Raw genomic sequence first — 22,982 nt, forward strand, 5'->3', positions numbered from 1 at the left:
AGTTGGAAACATGAATACTCAACACCAAGCGAGAAGATACCATAAGGGAACACAGTGAGGACATAGGCAGGCCTCTAACCCAGACACTGTTGTATCCAGTCATGGACTCATGCATGCCCTTTCACCTTACCTGGGGTCGATCATAAATTAACCTCAAGGCGATTATTATGCTACATCGAAAATGTGAAAACATGTACAAGAGCTTTTCCTTCTCATTTGGTTGTGAATTCTTGCCGACTACTAGTCGAAAATCAATGTACTTGCGAGATGCAATATTTTACTTTGTCGATTTACTCAATGAGAGGATATACAAAAACCAAATAAAAAAATTTGAAAGAAAAAAAAAGTATGAAAACTGCAAATATGTAGAATTTATACTTATTGTATTGCACTGCAACACCGGCCTATTTTACATTGCAACCTTATACCTAATATGGCATCTATACCTTTTGACTCAATTCATACAGGGATAATTTTGCTACATGGCCTGTCCTACCTAAACTAACTGTTTGTAAACATTGTGAAAAATTATATAAAATGCATACATCATTGAGTAATGGAAGGAATTAACATATTCTGATAAATTGATCAGTTGACTGCCTACTATTAAAACTGTGAGTGCTCCCATATTGTAATCTTCTCATTCCCGTCCCACTCACCCCTCCCTCCCCAGCTTTCCTGCTTATCAGGAATACATCCTCTATAAATCCGAGTGAACCAACAAACTAGCACTATGTTGCAGTGACGTGGCTTTCCTATTCCATGACTCCTTAGTTACCAAACTCCCACCACCCAGCATAATTCTTCTTCAAGCCATTGAGAACTGCTGTAATTCATTCATCAAAACAATTGTACTTCTTCCATAGACCCAAGCAAATGAAATTGGCCTTTCTACAGAACTTTCAGCTCTGTGGCTTGGACAATAGGAGCCTGAACTCCTACTGAACGAAGGGATGGTAACAGCAATTTAAAGTCTCTTCGTCTATGAGCTGAATCAATAATTATATATAGGAGGCAGCTCCTAGATACCCCTTGGGTGATAAGCATACTTTGCAAAACCTCATTACATAACATTAACACAACATCGCAGAAGATCCTAAACGAAAATTCATTATGAATGTCGAAGGCCTTCTCACATAAGGCTTCATACAGTGTGATTTCCATAATCCTTAATCCAGCAAAATTGACTAACATTGTTTGAGGATACATTGCATTAGGTGAAATGTGAGAAGGCACTATATTTGCCCACATAATTGTTAAATCTTGCAAAAAATCTGGGAGGACATAGCTTTGAATAGAAGCCTCCACATAAGACATTGTCCCAGATGCATCTTCCTTATGCTCAAGGATCTCCATTAGTCTCAAGTTTGATCTTCTGGAATGATTTACAAGCTCCTCCAGTTTATTTCGAAGTCACATAATTGTCTTCCATAGTGATCCACCAGCTCAGAAGTCTTTGAGAGTTTATTTTCACAGTTGAAACTCGCTGCTCCATTTCCACTCTGCTCAAGATCTGTGATGTCTTGTCGTCCATCTTCCCAGATCTGGTGTTGCTTAATCTTCTCCATCAGTTTTTCCTTCACAATTGTAGGCATTTCTCCATCTTTTATCTTATTATGCTGCTTTACAGTTCCAAACAGTGTGCACCCTTCAAATTGCTTATCTACGTTGAACTGTCTACTGCTGAAATTAACTCAGTAGACACCCGAGCAGATACCTCATGATGTGTGGTTCACACAGAATCTTGAGACACAACGTCCCCAAAAAAGTCTAAAGGGACTTATAAGCTACGGCCCCCAGAAGATCTCCTGGTTCCCCCGCTTCTTTCTTAGTGACTGCTTGTCACCTCTTTGAGTGTTTGTAACATTAGTATAACACTGGAACTAGCAAGAGAGTTAATATTCCGCATGTTTAAATCTTATAACTTAGAGTCTGAATCTCCTATTTCCCTGACCGCTGCCCCTTTCAACATCGCTGTTCCTTGAGGAACGGACAAAGCAAACTTGATATGTTTATCCAGTGCCTTTATCTCCAGAGCCTCTGCAGGCCTGCCAATAGATTAGTCGGGATTGCCTCACCTGCTAAGCACAGAGAACCTTCTTTCAACCTTCCATAATTAATTCTTCAATATTTGCACACCACCTGGGGCCATCTCCAGTCTGTAGCAGCCCTATGCTGTGTGCTTTACTGACAGACGTTGCTACTTTAATTGTCTTCTGACTCCTTAGGGGCTTGGAAGGCATGCTTTGAAGTGAAGCTCTTGAAGTCTTGATGCTCAAGGAGACGTTATTCATTCATCTAGCTGCTACTTTGGCAGGAAGCAGCACTTTTACACTGTGGCACAGCCGGGATATGAGTTCTTCAGTTTAGTAATCTTAATAGCTTATTAATCTCATGTGCAATGAAAAGGAGCCCAAAATGGAAACGCCCCTACTGGCAGTCTTTTTGATAACAGCGGTTAGGAGAGCAACAAGGTTTGCTTACCAACTAAGCCATGCAAGTGCAGATAGCTTTGTTGAGCTTTCATGCTTCCTTCAACTACGACAAAATGTATAGTCTGCATTCAAGATGAATGCAGATGCAATGGCCACCCCATACTGCCTTGGTGATACTGAGGTGGGGTCCAAATGCCATGGTTTTTGCTGCTATTATGCTGCTGCAGCTCCACTTTTACCATGAGACAGTGAGCGATGGAGGGATCCTGGCACTCACTGTCATAATCCCATGCAGCCATGGGACATATGCTCCTTGACACTCCTGAATGTTCCTCATCCATGCAACGTATCGGGAAACTCCATCAGCACCACACACTGATACGTGCCACCCACTGCCTCACATCACATTGCGGTGTACTCTCATTGCACTCAGTAAGGGGGATGTTGTGAGAAGTGTTGTGAACCAGATGCTATGAGTGACATTCCATAGGCTGGGTAATCTCATCTTTCTCAAAGGATGAGGCTGAAAGAATCTCTTCTCTTTTTGTAACGGTACTGAATGAAGCGAGCAACGACTAAATCAGGAGTCTAAAATACCACTGCGCTAGCTTCAGTCACTGACTCCGAGTGCGTGGGTGTGACAGAGAAGTCTGGATTTTACTGCCCAACATTCTGGTCCATGCCCTTCCATCATTCCCATGTGTCCTGCCAGGTCTTTGGATTATTAATTCACATTCTATATTATTGAAGCTTTCGGTTTCTTTAATATGTTGTAATAGATAGATAGAATTACACTTCATTGTGCACAGAAAAAGGAGGATAACTTAATCCAAAAGAGTTTCAAATGGACACAATCTGGTATGATGTTGGACAGCAGTAGCCAGAAAACAAATGCCAATCTAACAGAAATTTACAACAGCATTGGCAAGAGACAGAAATTGACAAAGCTGGATTGTGCCCTGTGCTCACATCAAAAGTGTCCTATCACATTAGGCAATAAACACAAAGACAACACTAAAGTAATTATACTGTAAAAACTAGAACAATGGCGCTGAAGTGAAGTACCTTGTTTGAGTAGGTGCCACAGTCACTCAAAATGAAGTTAACCAGTAGCTTAATTTGGTTACCCCATTGCCTCAGGCTATATGATGTAGTGGGTGGAAGCAAAATGTTAATAAAACAACAACAGATCAATAGATGAACAGAGGTAATTGAAAGGCCCTTTAAGTAAGTACATTATACATATAATTGTAATAAAATGAATAGGTCTTCACTAACCCCAGAACTAAAAGCACACAGAGGGCCTCATTAACAAAGCTATTTCCTCTCATTTGCAATATACACCTTTTGTATGCCCACCAGGTTTGTGAAACATAATAGGTTTGAATTCACAAAACTCTAGTTTGAAATGTAGGCATAGTAATGCCTACGTCTGCATGCAAGATATTAAGCCACATTCTTGTAATAATACACATTATGAATTTACTATCAGTGGATATAAGTGTATCCATGGAGAGGCACCCAAAATGTACAATAGAAGCTCCAAAATCGCTATGATAAGTTGGGAAGGACGGTCACTAGCAGTGAAATGCGGATTCCGTTGCACACCTGCAAAAGTGCAAGTCAGACGCGAGGAAGCTCATTCACAAAAGAAAACAAGAAACCCTAATTAAGGTAACTACAAAACAAGGGTGCTCAGAGTAACACCACCGCTGCCTCTAAGAAAGTCACACACCATACACAGGTCACTCACTGGAGCTGAAAATACTGCCCCATATACGGATGATTACAGTGAATTGCACACAAGTGACAAATGCAAAGAATAAGAAGCAACAAAATAGGCGATGTGACCAGCCACGGCCAGTGCAGGTAAGAGCGGTGGGGCCAGGTGCAGGGGATTTCGACAGAGGACGACAAGGAAAAATTTATTATTTATTGAATTTTCCCTCGTCATAGTCCGTCGAAATCTCCCCCCACCTGGCCCCACTGCCCCACCGCTCTTAGTTGTATGGGCCACGACTGGACGTGACACCAGAATCAAACAACAATAGCACCAACAAAAGAGTCATCACAAGTCATATATTGCAAAAAACTGAAAACTAAATCATACAAATCCAAAGTTGCACCAAATGAAAGGTACCCCTGGAAGAGAAGGTTCTGTGGAAAAGAGAAAAGTGTAGGCCCCAAACTATGTATTTTGGCCATGTTGAGATATTTTTTAAACCATTGTGTTAATCTCAACTTCATTTAATTTTCTAGAAGATTTATAGGATGCATTTAGAAGAAATCATGTCTTCATCTAAACAATCCAGGGGCCTGAAATCTTTTCTACCATCTCTTAGTTCTTTTCGGTCCTAAAAAATTAGCATACCCTGGAACTGCATGAGGTTTGTTTCTTTACAGAATTAGTGTTAAATATAAAATACTGTCTGTCTCTGTAAATTAATTATTTGGCCAGTATGGCCTAATCTTGCAGCTACCAGAAAACGAATCCCACTGTTACTGTGCCTATGGTGTTCTAAAGTATCAATAAAATTCGATAAGAATCTAGAACAAGCACAATGTGTGATTAGCACTATAAACACAAATACATTTCATCTCTAAATACTCCTATAAAGTATGGGGGCAGACTATCATAATAGAAATTGGTGCAAATCCACAAAGACTACCTCAATAGCCACATCATTCGGGTCAATGCCGAATGACACTTTGTCAACTGCCCCCAATCGAAATAGGGTTCATTGCATAGATTACTGTTAGAAATGGGGTCTCTAGTCAGCAGTGGTCTGCACCCTGTCCACATAGGGACCCTCACTCTAGTCAGGAGAGTCACACAGCTAAGATAGCCCTTGCTCACCCTCTTGGTATCTTTGCATGAGCAGTCAGGTTTATCTCAGAGGCAATGTGTAAAGCATGTATACATTTGCACACAGTGACATGGTGAAAAAACTACAAAATGAGTCCACAGTTTAGAAGAATAGCCAATATGTGTCTGAATAAAACAAGACCAAAATGACAAAAAATCCAACATACAGAAGCCAAGATATCACTTTTCAAAAGTCAAATAAGTTCAGTCCATAGAACTTTATGGATGCATTTCTTTTAGCACAAATTACCTTGGATGTGTCAACATTCAAAGACGAAAGAGGTGCAGGGGAGGTGAGGCGCCGGAAAAGCAATGCGAGACAAATATTCCTTACTCCTAAGGGAGGTGATGCAGCAGTTCCTTACTGCTATGCAGGGGAGCTGATGTGTTGGTTCCTTACTGTCATGGGAGGTGATGCACTGATCTCCAGACACGCGGCTTTGGTTCCATACTACTGGGCAACATCGATGAAGAGACGGCGTCCAGGGACGATGCGTCTAAAATCCAGATGCACTGCATCAATGCAATGGCGGCGATGCAGGCGCTTCATAAGTTTCACATCCGCAATGAGGTAATGCGTCTAATCTTCAGCTGTAAAGCAGGGGCTGCGTCAGAGTCAGAGTGGGTGCCACTACGCCGTTGACACAGTGCTCAGGCTGTGATTATTTTTCAGCTGCAAAGCAGGTGTTGCATTGATTCTTTCATATGCATAAAAAAAGGTGAGAGATCCTGTTGGGGTGATGAGCGGCGGATCATTCAAAATAGAAAACAAAACTAGGGGACCCCTCACACCATAGATGCATCTGCTATTTTAAGGAGGCTACGAAATGGTTCCTTATCTCTCAATGTCAACACTTATTGGAGATTTTACTCTACTTCTTATTTATATATAGAGATATCTTCCCGCTAGTGTACCACACTTGCATGCATATAAGTTTCAAAACTCCAAATAGCAATGAATGTACAAATTGGAACAGAAACGGAAAAGTAAAAAAAAAAAGACACTAAAAAACACATCTATGTGGACTGGTCTGACCCAACAATTATATTAATACAAAGGGCAAGACAAGAGTTTACATAAATAGAAACTTATATGCAGGCAGTCCTTTCACTACCAGGACAGGAGCAGCAAATAGCAGGCTAGCTCAACAAAGCAACATGTAGGATGGCAGTCCCTTCCGCAGCACCCAGCTCTTCTTCCTGGCAGAATATCCTTAGTCCAAAACTGTTCTGATTTTGGAGTGTCAGAGGTCCAATACTTATACCCCTTTCTGCCTTTGAAGTAGGCAAACTTCAAAGGGAAGTCTTTGTAGTGCACAAGACCCTGCCTTTCCCTGACCTGGCTCTAGATACACTACAGGGGGTGGAGAAAGCTTTATTCGAGCACAGGGACAGCCCTATTCAGGTGTCAGTTTCACCTCCTCTAAGCACTCTAGTTCATGAGGATCAATCAGTCTGGTGATGGTCCATCAGGGTATGCAAGGCACACCTCAGCTCCCTTTGTGTGACTGTCTAGAGTTAATGCACGAGAGCTCAACTGTGAGCCAGACAAGACGTGCAATCTACAGACAGGCAGAGGCACAGAATGGTTAAACAAGAAAATGCTCACTTTCTGAAAGTGGCATTTTCAAACAAGCAATTTAAAAACCAACTTCACCAAAAGATGTATTTTTAAATTGCGAGATCAGAGACCCACACTCCAAGTCTCTACCAATAGGAAATTACACTTCAAAGATATTTCAAGGCAATCCCAATGTTACACTCTGGGACAGATGGTCCGTGCAATAGTGAAAAAAATGTGTAGTAGTCCACTATTAGGACATATAAAATACACCTGTACATGTCCTAGGGAAGGTTTGGGCCTGGCAAGTAGGTGCACTTGCCAGGTCAAAATGGCAATGTACAACTGTACACACAGAAACTGCAGTGGCAGGTCTGAGACATGTTTACAGGGCTACTCATGTGGGTGGCACAACCAGTGCCGCATGCCTACTAGTATCATTTGATTTACAGTCCTTGGACTCACAAAGTTGCACTTTATTAGGAACTTACTAGTTAATCAACAATACAATTTAGAGCACTTGCACGTTAGCACTGCTCAGCAGTGGTAAAGTGCCCAGAGTCCTAAAACAGTCAACATTTAAGTCAGAACAATACAGGAGGAAGGCAATAAGTTTGGGGATACCCCTGCAAAAAGGGCCAGGTCCAACTATTATGGATTTTGATTTTGTTTTAAAGAACAGTTTACTGGGTAAAAAAGATTATTCCACAAGCACTTTTTATCAGCCTTCTCGTTTATCTAGCCAATTTTATCTATCCAATGAGAAAGCAGAGAGAAATCCTAATTGCGTATCATGGTTTAGGTGACATTGATTAGACCTCTCGAGCTTCGCTTGCTAGAGCACTGACGTCATACAATCTCTCAAAGCAATTACTGTGCCATTGCAGAAGGTGCTGTATCTGATTTCTACAGTACACTCTGTAAGACATAATTAACTATGTTCCCAATGAAATCTAATAGCTGTTGAAAGGCTTCCTGATCATCTGTACAGCATTGCTAAATCTTTTAGTGAACCACACAATATGGCATTAAGGTTACTATACTTTTTGTAATGTATAAAACTATTGGAATGTCTAACAGCAAACCGATTGAAAAACGTCACAATTATTATGAAAATAGGCATAGGATATGAACACTGTGAACATTAGCTTCTTTTTCTGAAAAGCCTCTTACCTTGAACAATAATGATGAGATTCTCCTTTAAACAAAATACATGCTATTACTCAAAACAATTCAAACTCTCCACTAGATTTTAGGTATGGCCTACAGGCCACTTTAGATGTCATGCCAGCCACATGTTTTTCAAAAGAGTCATAGAAAAGGAGATGCATATAGGAGTAAGCCATCTTTATTTATTGAGCAGCACACATCACTCAAAGTATGCTCACTCCTAACCCAGCACATAGTATAGAACACAGCATCTGCTCACTTCAACAAATTTCATACCTTGACTTTGAGTGACTTTTTTCTTGTGTATGTATAAATACACCTAAAAAGTAGTTCCGCACTATTAACCATTTTAAGGCACTTGTATGTCCCACTGACTGCTAGTCCCTATTTATAGTAGGGTGTCTTCACTTACTATAATAAAAATCAAGAATTGTATTGAATTCTGCAATACTAACTAATTCTCATAAACTACATTGGCATATTCATTCATCTGATGGAAAACAAGCGCAATTCATTAAAATTGCGAAAGAGTATATGGAAATGTATATGTTCAAGCCACATCCCCTTAGCTTTATGATGGTCATTTCAAGGACTCATATCTGGATCGAAGGGTAGTAATGATCAGAGATACCACACCTTCATGAAAGTATTTTAAGGCTGTGCCATCTGACATGAGAGAGCCATCTAGTAACAATGGAAGGTTATGTAGGTTTGTGGAGACTTCAGTTGAGTCTAACTCAAGAGGGGCTCATTATAACTACGTACAGTAGTACAGCTCTGTGAAAGCATTTTGAGGATTTTGCATCTCACTTGAAGGGGATATCTAGTAACAACTTGAGGTACTGCAGGTTTTTGAATGCCTAGCCAGGCTCAAGTAAAATCCATAGTAAAATACATATGTATGTATATGAACCTTTCATCAACTATATTTCTCTATTGCTTTGGTCAACTAACATCAACACTTTGCTTCTTCCTACCACAGCACACGGCATTTGCCTATTCTTAGCAGAGCACACAGCCTATGGCATGGGCTTTAATATAGGCAACTGCAAGTATAGACCCACAAGTATAGTGCCGCTGAAAATACAGTTAGGAGTAGGGCTGAAGGCACTTGAATTTACCAGTGGCTGCTAATAGGCATGCATACTATAATGTAATCACAATTGCACAATAGCATTTAAGACATTTATTCACAGTTGCAATGTTGACTCATCATCTTTAACAAGCTTTTTGAAGGACATATATATCTGATAGAAAACACGCGCAGATCATTCAAGCCACAAAAGTATATATGGAAATGTTTATATTAAAGCCACCACCCCTCAGCTTTGGGATGGTCATATGAAGCACTTTCATCTAACTGGAGAGGGGCAACCACTTGAAGTAGTGCAGTGTGGCGAAGACTTCAAGCAGTTGTATCTGACTCGAGAGGGGTACCTAGTGACCACTTGAGGTACTGGAGCTTTATAATATATGTTAAGTAGTTGCTGCTTGTCTCAAGAAGGGCATGTAGTAAAGTCTTGGAGATCAGCAGCAGTTAAAGACTTCAAGCTGTTGCTTCTGACTTGAAAGGGACATCTAGTAATGATTTGAAGTACGGAAGCTATGTGAAAGCCAAACCTATTGACTCTGCCAAGGATGCACACATGTACTTCGCTGCTCTCATTTGATTTTAAATCTGAATGCGCATGTTCGGTGAGAAATGTATTGTTGTCATTGATACGTAGTGGGTTGTTGTAAGAAATTCAACCAGACCCTCCTCATTCTGTGCACGAGGCATATAGGATTATGACCCCGTGAAGGTGGGGCAGGCTCCTTTTCACGTCTGGGCAAAGCTAAGCAAATATTCTTCAGTATCCCGTGGGGCTCAGGTCAGACTTCATTCTTGATGGTACCTACATCTGACCATCAATGTTGGTTCACCAAAATACCAGTGGTAGCGAGAGTGACATCATGTGACGTTTAACCTCTCACCTAATGACGTGAGAGGAAATTAATTTGACCCTTGACCCTTTTAGCATTAAAGGAAATACTGCTACTGAGGTCAAACAACCCACAATTGTGCAAGAATAAAACATACGTAAAAGATGAAGAAAAGAATAAAAAAAGTTGCAAAATTAAACATATATTAAATAGGGCGTTGAAATAATAAGGCAGGGACTCTGTCATGAGCACATAAGGTGGGTAAGATGCACAGTCCCATCACCAACTAACCAGATGACCATCAACATTTCCATGATGAGCCTGAAAGTCTCACAAACAACCCCAAACGCCTAGGCATGATGCCAAATACCGAAACATCGCTGCAGGCGCCTAGTAAGAGCCACCAATAGACAGGCACATCGTCAGATGTTCATGCATGGTCTTAAACCGCTAGCCTCAGCCTTAAGTACGCAGACACTCCTTGCAATGGCCTGGCACAGCCCCACGTTCCCAGGCACAAATATGATTACATGCTTCCCTCACACATGCCTCATTACACAATGAACAACAGCAGTTCAGCTTAACCGGAAAAGAATATAACAAGAGCAACAGTGCTGTAAAATCGTCTGGTGCGGTTTAGGCTGCTGCAAACCACCTATGCAAGGTCCAACCTCTCAAATTCCAATTGCCAGGCCACAAAAAGAGCGGACTAAAACCTGTGGTGGAGAGAACAGGACAAGTGCCAACCATGTTAAATGCAAACCGAGCACCGTTTTATTTACGGCAATCGATAGTCACTGCACAGCCAGACCGAGTCCAGTGTAGTGACTGCTCATTCTTCATGTTTGTCCAACAAAAGGGCCCAGACATGCTATTGATGGATCAACATCACTGTGGGGAGGGAAGCATGGGAGGAAAAAAGAGGTTTATATGGTCCAAATTGTAGTGAGCTATCCATGGGTTGTACGCAAGGGTCACAGGAGCTATTTATAAAGCATGCTGACAAGGGAACAGGTGGACACGAGTTAATGTGATGCAGGTTTAACCTGGCCAGTCAGACAGACCTACAGCACAGCACCGAGCCTGCAGTGCAAGAACCTCTTGACAATGACAGTTTCCCAGCTGCAGTGCTGACAGGTGTCTGTCCAAGCCACCAGGAACACTGCAAGTAGGGCTGCTCTAGGCTCTGCAGCACCTCCAGGTGACACTCAAGGAGGTCGGGCGAGCAATAACACATTTTGATATATAAGCAGTGCTTAGTTTGCAAAACAAATAAGTGGCAGGACTTTCCACAGGAGGACACTGCAGATTGCATCACACACTGCCCCTGTCATGCTGCCAATAACAGGTACAACACAACTGCTAACCATCACATTTCTACAGGGGTGACAATTCAGACTGTTTCAGCCCCCCCCCCTTCCCCCCTCACCCCCGCAGCTATTAGAATGGCTTGGGTGGCAGGTAATAGTCATTTTTAATTTATATTGAATTATTAATTAACTATTGTTGTGGTCATCTCTGAATTAGCCAGATAGCACCAACTTATGGCAGACTGTCACAAGTCCCGGTGCTGACAGTTAAGTGCTGGTGCTGAGTGCCAGAAAGCAACGGCTCAAGCTAAGCACTGACTTTCATGCAACAGGCACAAGTATCACAAGAGCACAAATAATTGTTTCTAAAAATTACTGCTTATTTTGTCATCATGCAAATCTTTAAGCTTCAATACTTGCTGGAGAGAATCTCATCCACTAAATATGGCATATTTGCCTTGGCATTTGCTTAAACATATCACAAAAAAAGTCCCCAGACCAGCTCTTGGCAAAACATATTGTATCTTCTTAAATGTTCAAAGGCCGTGGATACCTAATGACACTTGCAGGTAGAGAGCCTTTGTGTGCACTAGTTTGTAACAATGTAAAACAGTTTCAGTGCATCATTGTTGTCATGTAATTGTGTCCATAGAAACACCAAAGAAGTCGTGCTTGGGGCACATTACATATTGTGCGTATGGTCCCTGTTCCTGCCACGACACACCTTTAAACGTGTGTGCAGGCACAGACTGGGACATTGTGCCACACTACAATCAAGTTGCTGCCCTGAGCACAGTTGGAAACTCACACCAGCCCTGGGGGCAGCGCATTACTAAAAGAGAGAACGCTGTTTGAAGCCACCAGTTTGCCTTTCACTGTGCAAACAGCAAAGTGACCAGCTTTTTAATGAGGCAGTGAGTGACCATCATGCAGCGGTGTGTCTGGGTGACCTAGGGAACCTCCAGTCCCACGTGTTGCATATCAAATCATATACAGTTCTGCACAACAGATCTAGATAGATACCAATATCTGCATGAAAGCATGCTGCCTGAAAATTCAAATGTAGGAAAAATGATTTTATAATAGTCGACGATTGTACAGTGTAATCAAAGCAAGTACATATTTTTCACTGCACATACATATTTCGCCTCTTTAAATTCCTGCACAAAAACTCAACAGGAATTTGGCTGAACTTAAATTCCCCTCATTGCAGTGCTTTAAACGGACCGGTACAATCCGGTACTGAGACCCGGCACTTTTTTAATTTGAGATGGAGAGTACCTGTACTACTCAAGAGAGATCTAATACTTTTAATTTGAGAGTACCGGTACTTGTCAGAAACAAGCAGGTACTCTGATACTTAGTACATGCACTTATATTTTTCAATTTCAAGCACTGACTCACTTTACCAATGCACTAATTCAAAAAGAAAGTGAAGAGCCAATATTTGATCAGTGATTGTTTGATCCTCTTCAGTGTTCTCACACCAAAACAAGCATTTAGGTGCCAGAAATAAAAACAAAAACAATGATGCTTTACTTACACTTTGACATACAATTGGATACCGTATGCGATTGATTCCGCCAGCAAACACCGCAAAACACAGCGCACTATGGAATGAGAAGTTCAGCAGCATGTGCCATCCTTTTCTACTGATCCGAATTGTGCTGTAAAAAATAAAATAATTAATTGCATCAAGGGTCTCATCTGAACCGCCAAAAGAAATTCAACCAACTCTCTGGAGGAAACTTCCCTCTTCCGCCCTTTTCACTTCCCGTGGCTTTATAACACACAAAAACACAAGTCGACTAAGCTTTGCAAATGGAGAGCATTAATTGAAGATTAGAAGTGGAATTAATTGCATTGACTTAATCTGATCTTTAAATCTATCAGTTTTTACTATATCAAAACACAAGAATTTACATTTTTATCAACTTTAAACACCCTGTGTGTGTGTGACTGCCTGAAGTGGAAAATGATAAATGCCAAATGACTTTAAATGCAAAAAGTAGGTCGTATCGCTAAAACTGCCTTTGCTCAAGCAAAGCATTATTGGCTTTCAGCTTGTGATCTTTCAGAGAATATCAGAGGACATCTCACGAGGCGAGTAGGGAAGGGGTGGGGGCAGAGTTACAAAGGCTGCTTATGAAAGATTCTAATAACAAAAGACTTGTGCGCAGGCAGTGTCCGCGTCTGCAGACACCAGCTGAGGTCGTGACGCACAGTCGGAATAACGTTTCTTAAATTTCTTTTTTTTTCTCTAGTTCAAAGCAAAAAAAGAAAACATTAAAGCTGTGATGCAGTTCATTTCAGTGGTATCCAATCTACCTGGAAGAGGACAGGATTGATGTCTCCTGTTTGCGAGATATACATATACACACACCAATTGTAGTCTAGATGTATTTACATATGCAGTGTTGATTCACAAAGGCATCTATGAGTATGTGAACTACTACTCCTTTAGTAGTAATTCAAGTAGTACTACTTGATTAATGTCTTTTTGAATCGGCTCAGGAACATTCAAATGCAGGAGAAATGTTTTTATAATAGTCGATAGTACACTGCAATCAAAGCAAGTACATATTTTTCGCAGCACATACATGTTTCAGTTAAAGTGCAAAGATAGAACAATCCTTCATCTACACTAATAGTATAACACTATTCTCTTAATATTCCAATTTCATATTTTATAATTTGCAGTGAATTTGCAAAGGAATTTAAGAGTGCATGAAGTAGTACATAATTATAACTCCTTCCCTGGATGGGTCTCTTTGTGTTTCTCCTGAAATTCTAACATGGGCATTCTTCTCCTGACACTATGTTGGAAATAAAACGTTAAACAAATCAGAATCATTTTTGGGCATTACCATTTCTAAAAATTAGTCATCTACATTTTTTGACTACTTAATTCAAATTTATCTCTGTCTATGATAGTCCCAGGAGAGGTTGTAATTGCTAATCGGTAAAACGATGGAGAGAAAAAAATGTATGCTGCAAATTCACAAACGCATGACTCCTGATATTTTCATTCTGAAAGATTTAATGCACACAATATTACACTTTCTGCCTGTAAAACAGTTCCTATAAGCTATATTGTAAGTATTGATTGGTGTAAAGGCTTTCTGTGAAGTGAAACAGATCCAACAGTTATAAATCAGTACACCTCTTAAAAGTAGCCAATGGTAGCAGCTACTGCCTGACTTGGTCCTGGCTAACCATGTTATTGCTCCGGGCCATAAAGGCAGCTGAAGGAAAGGAATCATTTTCTGTGGTTTCAATTCACTTCCCACTAACACCTTTGTAGGAAATAAGAGGCTATTGAGAGGGAATAAGTGGGACTAAGGGTCAATACTGTCAGGTCAATAGATTCCTAATGTCACTTTTGCCGTCCCTGGCATTTTGGTGAATTGATGACTTCCAAGGACAAGTACAGAGTTATGTACAGCAATGGTCAGTGTTGCTAAAGCATCAAAGATGTCACATTGTGACTGCTTCAGGGGACGTGGTTTCACAAATAAAAAAGGTTTTACAAATTCAAACAGGATGAGGTAGGTAATGTGATGTAAATAGGGTCACTCAAGTGGGTATTGCTTGGGAGGAGGGGGATACAACACAATCCCTTATCGGAAGCAGGGATGTTGCTTCATATACAGTGGTTGCAAGAATCAAGCCAACATTATCATGGAAGCTCTTGAATGTTTGTTTACAAACTTCACTTCAGATGCTTCCTTAAGATTACCTGGTGCAGTCAAGGATGGATTGAACGTATTTCAGAGCAGTGGCCCCAGCGGAAAGGGCTATCAGCTGCCATGGTTTATACAACTAATCGTTGGTTGATGGAGTGAAAGGTTAAGGAAAGGTATGAAAGGTCTGGTGGGAAAACAGTGAGAATTCAATCCCTTTAGGTACCATTAATTCTTGTACTAAATAATATTTAATATACAGCACCCCAACACCGACATTATTTAGATTTATACAAATTGGTCAGTCTTCTCCCAATGTTTAGAACTAGTTTTCTCTCCAGTTTCCATCACTGGGACTTTCAGTGTTGGCTTAGTTTCCGGCTCCCGTTAACAAAAATGGCCTCCCAGGAGCCCAAAACCGGTCCCTACCCTTGAGGCCCACCGGGGAAATGCCCGGTGCCGGCTATGGCCAGTCCGGCCCTGGCAAAAATGCCCCCTTTTATCCAAAATAAATGTAAGGTTCCATTTGGCACTTAGAAGTAGAGTTAAATGAAACAGAACATTAATAGAGAGAGCAAGCAGCCGCTCACGCTCATTAAATGTGCACCTGCAGTGAGATTTACCCCGAATTTCTCCCAGCACCTAGTGCTAGTTTTGTGGGGCAAAGTACATCCTTCTGTCCAAAATGGACACATGGATGCATTTTGCGCTAAGATAGTAGAGCTAAATGCAACAGAACATAAACAGCAGTGCTAGCAGCTTGCACACCCACTAAATGTGATCTCACAGTAGGCAGCCGTGGCCGGTAGTGGGAGTACCGGCCGGGTGGTGACGTGGAGAGGGGCAGGGTGGGGGGTAGTAATGTATGGATTACGGACTTTAAAAGGTAAGTAAACATAAAAATAAATGAAACGAATTTCGTTGCACACACTGTATCGCATTTGGTGATGCAGTGTGTGCAATGAAATTCGCGACATCTGATTACAGTGGAGCTGGTTTATGATGTTGTGTGAATGTGATGAAGTGGTGTGGTTTGAAAATACCTCTGGGAAACTCACTGATACTTACTTTAGTCCTGGTGCCCCAGGGTATGTTTTAAAAATTATGAGTGGATAATATTATAAGACTAGTGATTGCTTCTTGATTATCCTTGGTCCACATGTTTCAACTTTCTCGAAAAAATTAAAGGAGCTTTCTTCAGGCCCTCTCTACGATAAATAAAGGTGAAATTGAAAAAAGTGAGTGGTAAAAGATATTTTAACTACGTGTTAATGCATTTTTTGCTAAGTTGTGAATGATATGCTTTGTGGACTGACCGTATATTTGGGTCCACTGTTGTGCATGTGCCTGTTGAGAAAAATGGGACAACACGATACAATACAACACACAACATTTAAATATGCAGTTTGTAATTCATTGAGGATTTTTACCAAGTTCATTCTGCTATCGTCATCGTGGTTACAGAAACATTCAGTTTCAGATATACATGTGACGCCTTTCATACGTATGTCATACACACAACATTGGTATGCTTGTGTCCGATTTGGTGTGCATGCCATGATTAGCTCTTTGATAAAATAATACGCTGCGTGGGGTGTAATTTCTTTACCTGGATTAACTGATTTGACCCGAATTTGAAGTTCACCAATACCACAAGTAGGAAGAGCGTCATGTACTTAGACCTGGACATCACTCATGCCAATGGGAAAATGGAGACCAAGCCAAAACAATGTCTAAGAATTCACTACTTCATTACACTAGTTTCCATCTACGGACACTTAGGAAAAATCTACCCTAGGGACAATACTTAAGGCTGCGCAGAAATTGCAGTAATCTGCAAGAGTTTAAAGAACAGGCACATATGCTTTCTTCTAAATTAAAACAACGTGGCTATCCGGACAGAATCACTGACAAAGCAAAGAAAAGGGCACGCAATCAAAACAGAGAGCGTCTACGGGAACAGAAAACACGAGCAGAACCAACTATCCCCCTCACTTGCGTGACCACTTACAATCCAGTTTCCAGCCAAGTATCCCACATCATCCATAAACACTGGAAGATACTTAACACCGGTAACCAAAAGTGAGAGAAACCCTTGTTTTCTTATTGCAGAGGAAAAAGTCTCAAGGACAGCTTGGTATACACTAGACCTCAACAACACACCAAACAAATCAATACCATACACAATGCGTGGGGACTCTCAAAAGTAACCGGACACTACCCATGCGGTGACTGCAGTGTGTGTCATCTGACAAAGGCCACAAAAACACTGAACGTAAAACCAGGTAAAGTGTGGTAAATCCGCAAGCACACAAACTGCCACACAACCAATGCCATATACCTCATCACATGTCCTTGTGGGCTACCGTATATAGGCATGACTAGCCAGAGAGTATAACATGTATCTGTGAACACAGAAGCAACATCCGGTGCAGACCCAACACAACATGCATGACAAACCACTTTTTGAAAAAGGGCCATACAACTAATGACATGGAATTGTTCGTGGTGGAACAACTTGAACCAACCAGAAATAATGTAAAACAACAACTCCTGGAAAAAGAACAGCGATGGATCTACCGCTTGTCCACTCACACCCACGGTTTGAATGACAATATACCCTTGAACAGTCTGAGCAGATAAGACATCCTCTTCTATTTTTATAGGAGGTTCTATTGTTTTGACCATACCATTGTGGTAAAGAAAAAATCCAGTGCAAATTCCTACAGCACTCCAGGTCCTATTTATTTGACCGTTCCTCTTATAAAATGCACACTGTTCAGCTCGTGCTAAATTTGTCAAATACCAACCGGTGCTATCTTGGCAAACACGGACTAGTCAGTCTGTGTCTCTCCATTACAATCGTAAAAGATTATTGCATGCCATACCAATATGGTAAAGTAAATATCCCCTTTATTTTTCCCACTATTTTCATAAATCATTCTTTAAACTTAGTAATTTTGACAAGGTGTATACATTGTAGCTCGTGCAAATCTGAGAATGCCTTCACATTACAAACATAACAGAATAGTGAAGAATATACTGACAAATGTTCTCTTAGATTTTCCACCCCTCCCGGGAAGAGATCGGCAAGGAATTTAGCGTAAGTAACGCAATTATCAAAATGTGACTTATTTAAGGGCAATTACACTAATGGCATTGAACAGCCCATGGACTGAGATTATCACAAAATTCATTGATAATCCTGCATGCACTCGGCACATTTCAGCCGGCTCCACGTGTTTTTTTTTCACCGCCATTAGGGGTGACTATCACATAATTAACTAGACAGCTGACACCACGCGCAGCACGTTCTTTAATTAAAGAGCTCGACATAGCATGCACACCAAATCGGACACAAGCATGCCAATGTTGTATGTATGACATACGTATGAAAGGCGCCACTTGTATATCTGACACTGAATGTTTCTGTAACCACGATGACGATAACAGAATGAACTTTGTAAAAATCCACAATTAATTGCAAACTGTATATTTTAAATGTTGTGTATTGCATTGTATCGTCTTGTCCCATTTTTCTCTACAGGCACACACACAACAGTGGACCCAAATTTATGGTCAGTCCATGAAGCATATAATGCACACCTTAGCGAGTGTGAAAAAAATGCGTTAATACATGGTTAAAACAATTTTTACCATTCGCTTTTTTCACTTTCACCTTTATTTAACATAGAGAGGTCATGAAGAAAGTTCCTTTAATTTTTTCGAGAGAGCTGAAACACGTAGACCAAGGATAATCAAGTTGCAATCATCGGTCTTATAATATTATCCACTTATAATTTTTTAAAACATACCCTGGGCCACCAGGAATAAAGTAAGTATTAGTGAGTTTCCCAGATGTATTTTCAAACCACACCACTTCATCGCGTTCACACAACATCAAAAACCAGCTCCACTGTAATCAGGTGTCGCAACACAGTTGAGTAGCATTCGGCTACTTAGCTGGGAACCCGATGATGCAGCATGACACCAACTAGGTTGGTGTGTGAGGACTCTTTTAACAAACCCTTGTGGTGCCAGACACTACAGCAGACCAGCCATTTCACTGTGGACCGTCTAAGTTGTTTATCATATATTTACCTGGGGACAAGGATGGCCCGCAATCTGTCCTATCTCTCTTTTTTGGTTTCTCAATCATAGAAATATACATGCAGGAAAAGCAATATCAAAATAGTAAAAATCCCATAAATCAAAATCCACTATATAAAGATGCCTCAATGAAAATATGTTTGAAAAACATTACTCCTAAGCGGCACACATTATATATTTTGTTATCAGTAAATGACATTGAACATCAGGATACGCCTAAAGAGATACAAATGTAATATAAAGCATCCACTGTTTCACAATTGGTAGATGATATAGAACAATATAGAGATTGTTTACATTCTCCTACTGTTTGTTGAAACTAATCCATCATGAATAGAATACTTTAAAATGAAGCGATGCAATCATCCCACCAAAACTTAGTTACTTTGCAACACATTTTCAAAACCTTTGCCATTCATAAGCCTACTGATCCTGAACACCAAAACTGCCAGGAAAGACAGCAACACAATGACTGGTAGGAAGACAAGAATAAGGTAGCCCAACAAAATGGAAAAATGGTGTCTCCGAGATTGATGTCAGAAAAAGAACACCAGTTAGTGTTTGTACATGTCTTATAATGTTGATGATGCATGTCCTGCTTTCAGGTGGTTCTTGGGACACCAGATCAGTGGGTTCACACCTGAGATAGAACCAACCTCAGCGATGAACGAGTGCAGATGGATGTTTGAACCTTGGTAATGATACAGCAGAGTGCCTACAGGTATTTGGGCATAAACTGGGACGACTCAGCTCTATGCTAGGGTCTCTCAAACTGGCTACTGCTTTGGTCAACTGGGCATTGGATCACAAAAAGTTAGAATCAAGGGATAGAACAAGTGGTTGGTGCAATCAACGACAGTACATCTTCAAATTTGAAACCCATTTATTAAGGTTGAGGCATATTTCTCCTCACAGGTGCTATTCTGTGAAAGCCATCCCTTGCACCCTTCATGGAAAGCACTGTTGGCCTGGTGCTCACTTCGCACCAGGTAGGTACAATCTCCATGGATTCACCACTAGAAAGATCACTTGAACATTCTTCTCAGACAGAATCTGTAGACAAAGGCAGATTAAGAATTTGTTGGTCTACGTATAGTGTCTCTGTGGGTTGTATACATCCTCCATTTTGCACTCACTATTTCATTGCAAAAGGGTATCCTTAATCACCTACGGGTATCTCTAATACTCGGTTCAGACACATTTCCAAAGTTCACAATAGTTATTGCAAAATTATTGCTGTAAGAAACGGGATCTCTGGCTGGCCAAGGCTTGCGCCAGAGTCAGTCAGAGACCACCACTTCCACGTCAGGGCAAGGGAGTCACACACCAAGATAACCCCTGCTCACCCTCTAGGTAACGTGACGCGAGCAGCCAGGCTAAACTTAGAGGCTGTGTAGGTTAAGTGTTTGCGCGCGCACCCAGCAACAACACCCAAGGCCCACCACAAAGGAAACTCCACACAAGGTTATATAAAAATAGCCTTTGTATTATACCAAAACACATTAGATAAGAACACATATTTTACAATGTGCCTACAGGCACGGGCAGAATTTACAGGGGATATGTACAAGACAGGGCCACCTGGACCACTGTCAGGAATCATCACTTTTTAGGAATAGTAATTAGCACATAGAACACTTATAGAACCAAATAGAAAATGTAGCACACAACCAGTGATTACTGGTAAAGGGTAAGTACCTCCTACGCAACCCTAACCACCTTAGGAAAATATTGCGCAGGGAACCAAAACCTCACTAGCAACACCTGTACTAGGAGAAAAACAACCACCTAAGTATCACCAACATTTAGGGGTATAAGCATAGGAACATTACACATGATGCATTAACATTCAGCGGTGTAGGGAAAGAAAACACATGATGCATCAAAACACATTCAGAGGTGTATGCAAGGAAACACACATGATGCATCAAAACACATTCAGAGGTGCAAGGAAAGAAAACACATGATGCATCAAAACACATTCAGAGGTGCAAGCACAAGCAATTGCGCAAAACTCACATGAGCCACAACCTGTGGCAGTCCCTAGGCCCTCTGGCCTTGTTGGGGCTAGGACGCCCTGTGTCCCAGTGTCAGGGGCCTAAATGTGGCAGCTGCCCACAAAGTGCTGGGCAGCTGAAAATACTGATGGGCCAACGCTGGAGCCTCGAAGGCTCTGGCCAAAAGCACTGTCCCCAAGAGCCTCGCTGGGCTCTACAACAACGCAATGCTCCTGTGCCTCTCTGGGGCTCTAAAACAACAATGGGGCCCTGGAGCCTCGGAGCTCCTAATTACCAATGCCCCCGTGGAGCCTTTTTGGCTCTAACAATGAAGAAATGCCCCCTGAGCCCTCTCAGGGCTCTACACAAGAATGGTCGTTGTTGGAGCCTCGATGGACTCAAAAACACGCAATGCCCAGAGCCCTCGTGGGCTCTCAAGAAATGTCACTGAGCCCCTCAGGACTCGGAAACCAACAAAAGTGCCCCCGGAGCCTCTCTTAGGCTCGCACACGAAGGAATGCCTGGAGAAAAAAGCCAGCACACTGGGGGAGTGGGCACCGGCAATGTGCCCCGGCGTCCCCCTCTCTTTCCCACCAACAACAACGGGGCTTCGACCTCACACCCCCTCCTCCCGGCTCAGCTCCACTCACCGGTGTGCCTAGAATGCAGCGCACCTCTTCTCCTTCGCGGGGGTGCCAGTAGAGCTCCCGCTCCTCGGGGCTCTCTCCTTTTCGGTCCTCTCTTGCTCCGGTCCCCTGGGCGGCGATCTCCTTCTCTTTGACAAGTGCACCGGGGCGCAGAGTAGGCTCCTGCTGCTCCGGTGCTCAAAACAGCCGCGACTCTTCCGTGGGAGGCGGGGTAGGCTCCCGCCCTCCTACTTCCGGTTCCGGTTGTCCCGGAGGCCCGCCCCGGCCTGCCTGACTTCCTGGTCGCGGGCCGGGCGGCGATGATCGGTTGTCCTGGGCTGCGGCGGTGATCTCTTCTGCCAAAAGAGGGGTGGGCACCCTCTCTAATTTAAATATAAGGCGAGGTAGGCACTCGCTCGGGGCAATAAAAACGGCCACAGTTGCGGCGTGGGCAGCCGCGAACAAGCAGCAACACGCAGAGTGGGCACCTGCTTTCCCCCACGCACAATGCGGGGTAAATAACCGCTCCCAAGCACTAAAAGACAGCGCCCCCCGGCGCTATAAGCAGAAATCAAGCGCTCCCAGCGCTTAAGGGAACAAAAAGTCCAGCAAAGTTCTTTTAGGCAGGGAGGGGGGCAAGGCTGGGCCCAGAGCCAGCTCACTGGGCCTCCAGGCAGGGAGGCAGTCCAAGTGGCGGTCCTCCTGGTGCCCAGCACAGCAACAGCCCCCCCTCAGACAGGATCCTGGAAGAGAACAGGTTGTGTGGGGACACAGACCCATTTTTATACTACTAAATCCTTTGTCTGTAGGTGCAGGGTGGGGGAGAAACCAGTCGCAGCTGGTTTTGGAGCACCCTTGATGGCTCAACCACCCCTTTCATTCACTAGGGAGGCTATGGTCGTTAGACGCACCACAGGGGGCGGAGCCAGCATTGTGTGGGGAAAGCCCAGCCCCATTCAGGAACCAGGTGCAGCCCTCCCTCACATCACTCATGCTGATCTCTCCACTCACCACTGGGCATCCAGACTTCCTGGAGCCAGGCTTGCCAGCCAGCTCCAGCCAATCACATTCCAGCACCCTCACTGCACACACACACCCATGTCTAGAAGTGGCACTTCTCCACTAGACACATACATGCAGCATACATCATCACGCAGCATTCAATCTCACGAGTTCGCACATACCATACTCGAGCCTGCACACCTCACGCATCAGGAGCTACCAGGGACACAGATATTCCCCATGCATTCCTATGGGAGGGCAGGCCAACCTTACTCCACGCACGCACTTTACCTTGGGAC

The 22,982-nt window shown here is 42.4% G+C and overlaps 1 protein-coding gene across 2 annotated transcripts in view; it reads right to left on the minus strand.

Annotated features, from left to right (window-relative positions):
• Window positions 1-22,982, minus strand: part of ADGRA1 (adhesion G protein-coupled receptor A1) — a 746,977-nt gene that overhangs the window by 472,084 nt on the left and 251,911 nt on the right. For both annotated transcript variants that reach the window (XM_078643457.1, XM_078643459.1), the window contains one exon: window positions 12,809-12,932. In XM_078643457.1, the coding sequence (XP_078499583.1) occupies window positions 12,809-12,932 (124 nt within the window). The remainder of the gene's footprint in view (window positions 1-12,808; window positions 12,933-22,982) is intronic.

Source organism: Lissotriton helveticus, chromosome 5_1, assembly GCF_964261635.1.
Source record: "Lissotriton helveticus chromosome 5_1, aLisHel1.1, whole genome shotgun sequence".
Lineage (NCBI taxonomy): Eukaryota > Metazoa > Chordata > Amphibia > Caudata > Salamandridae > Lissotriton > Lissotriton helveticus.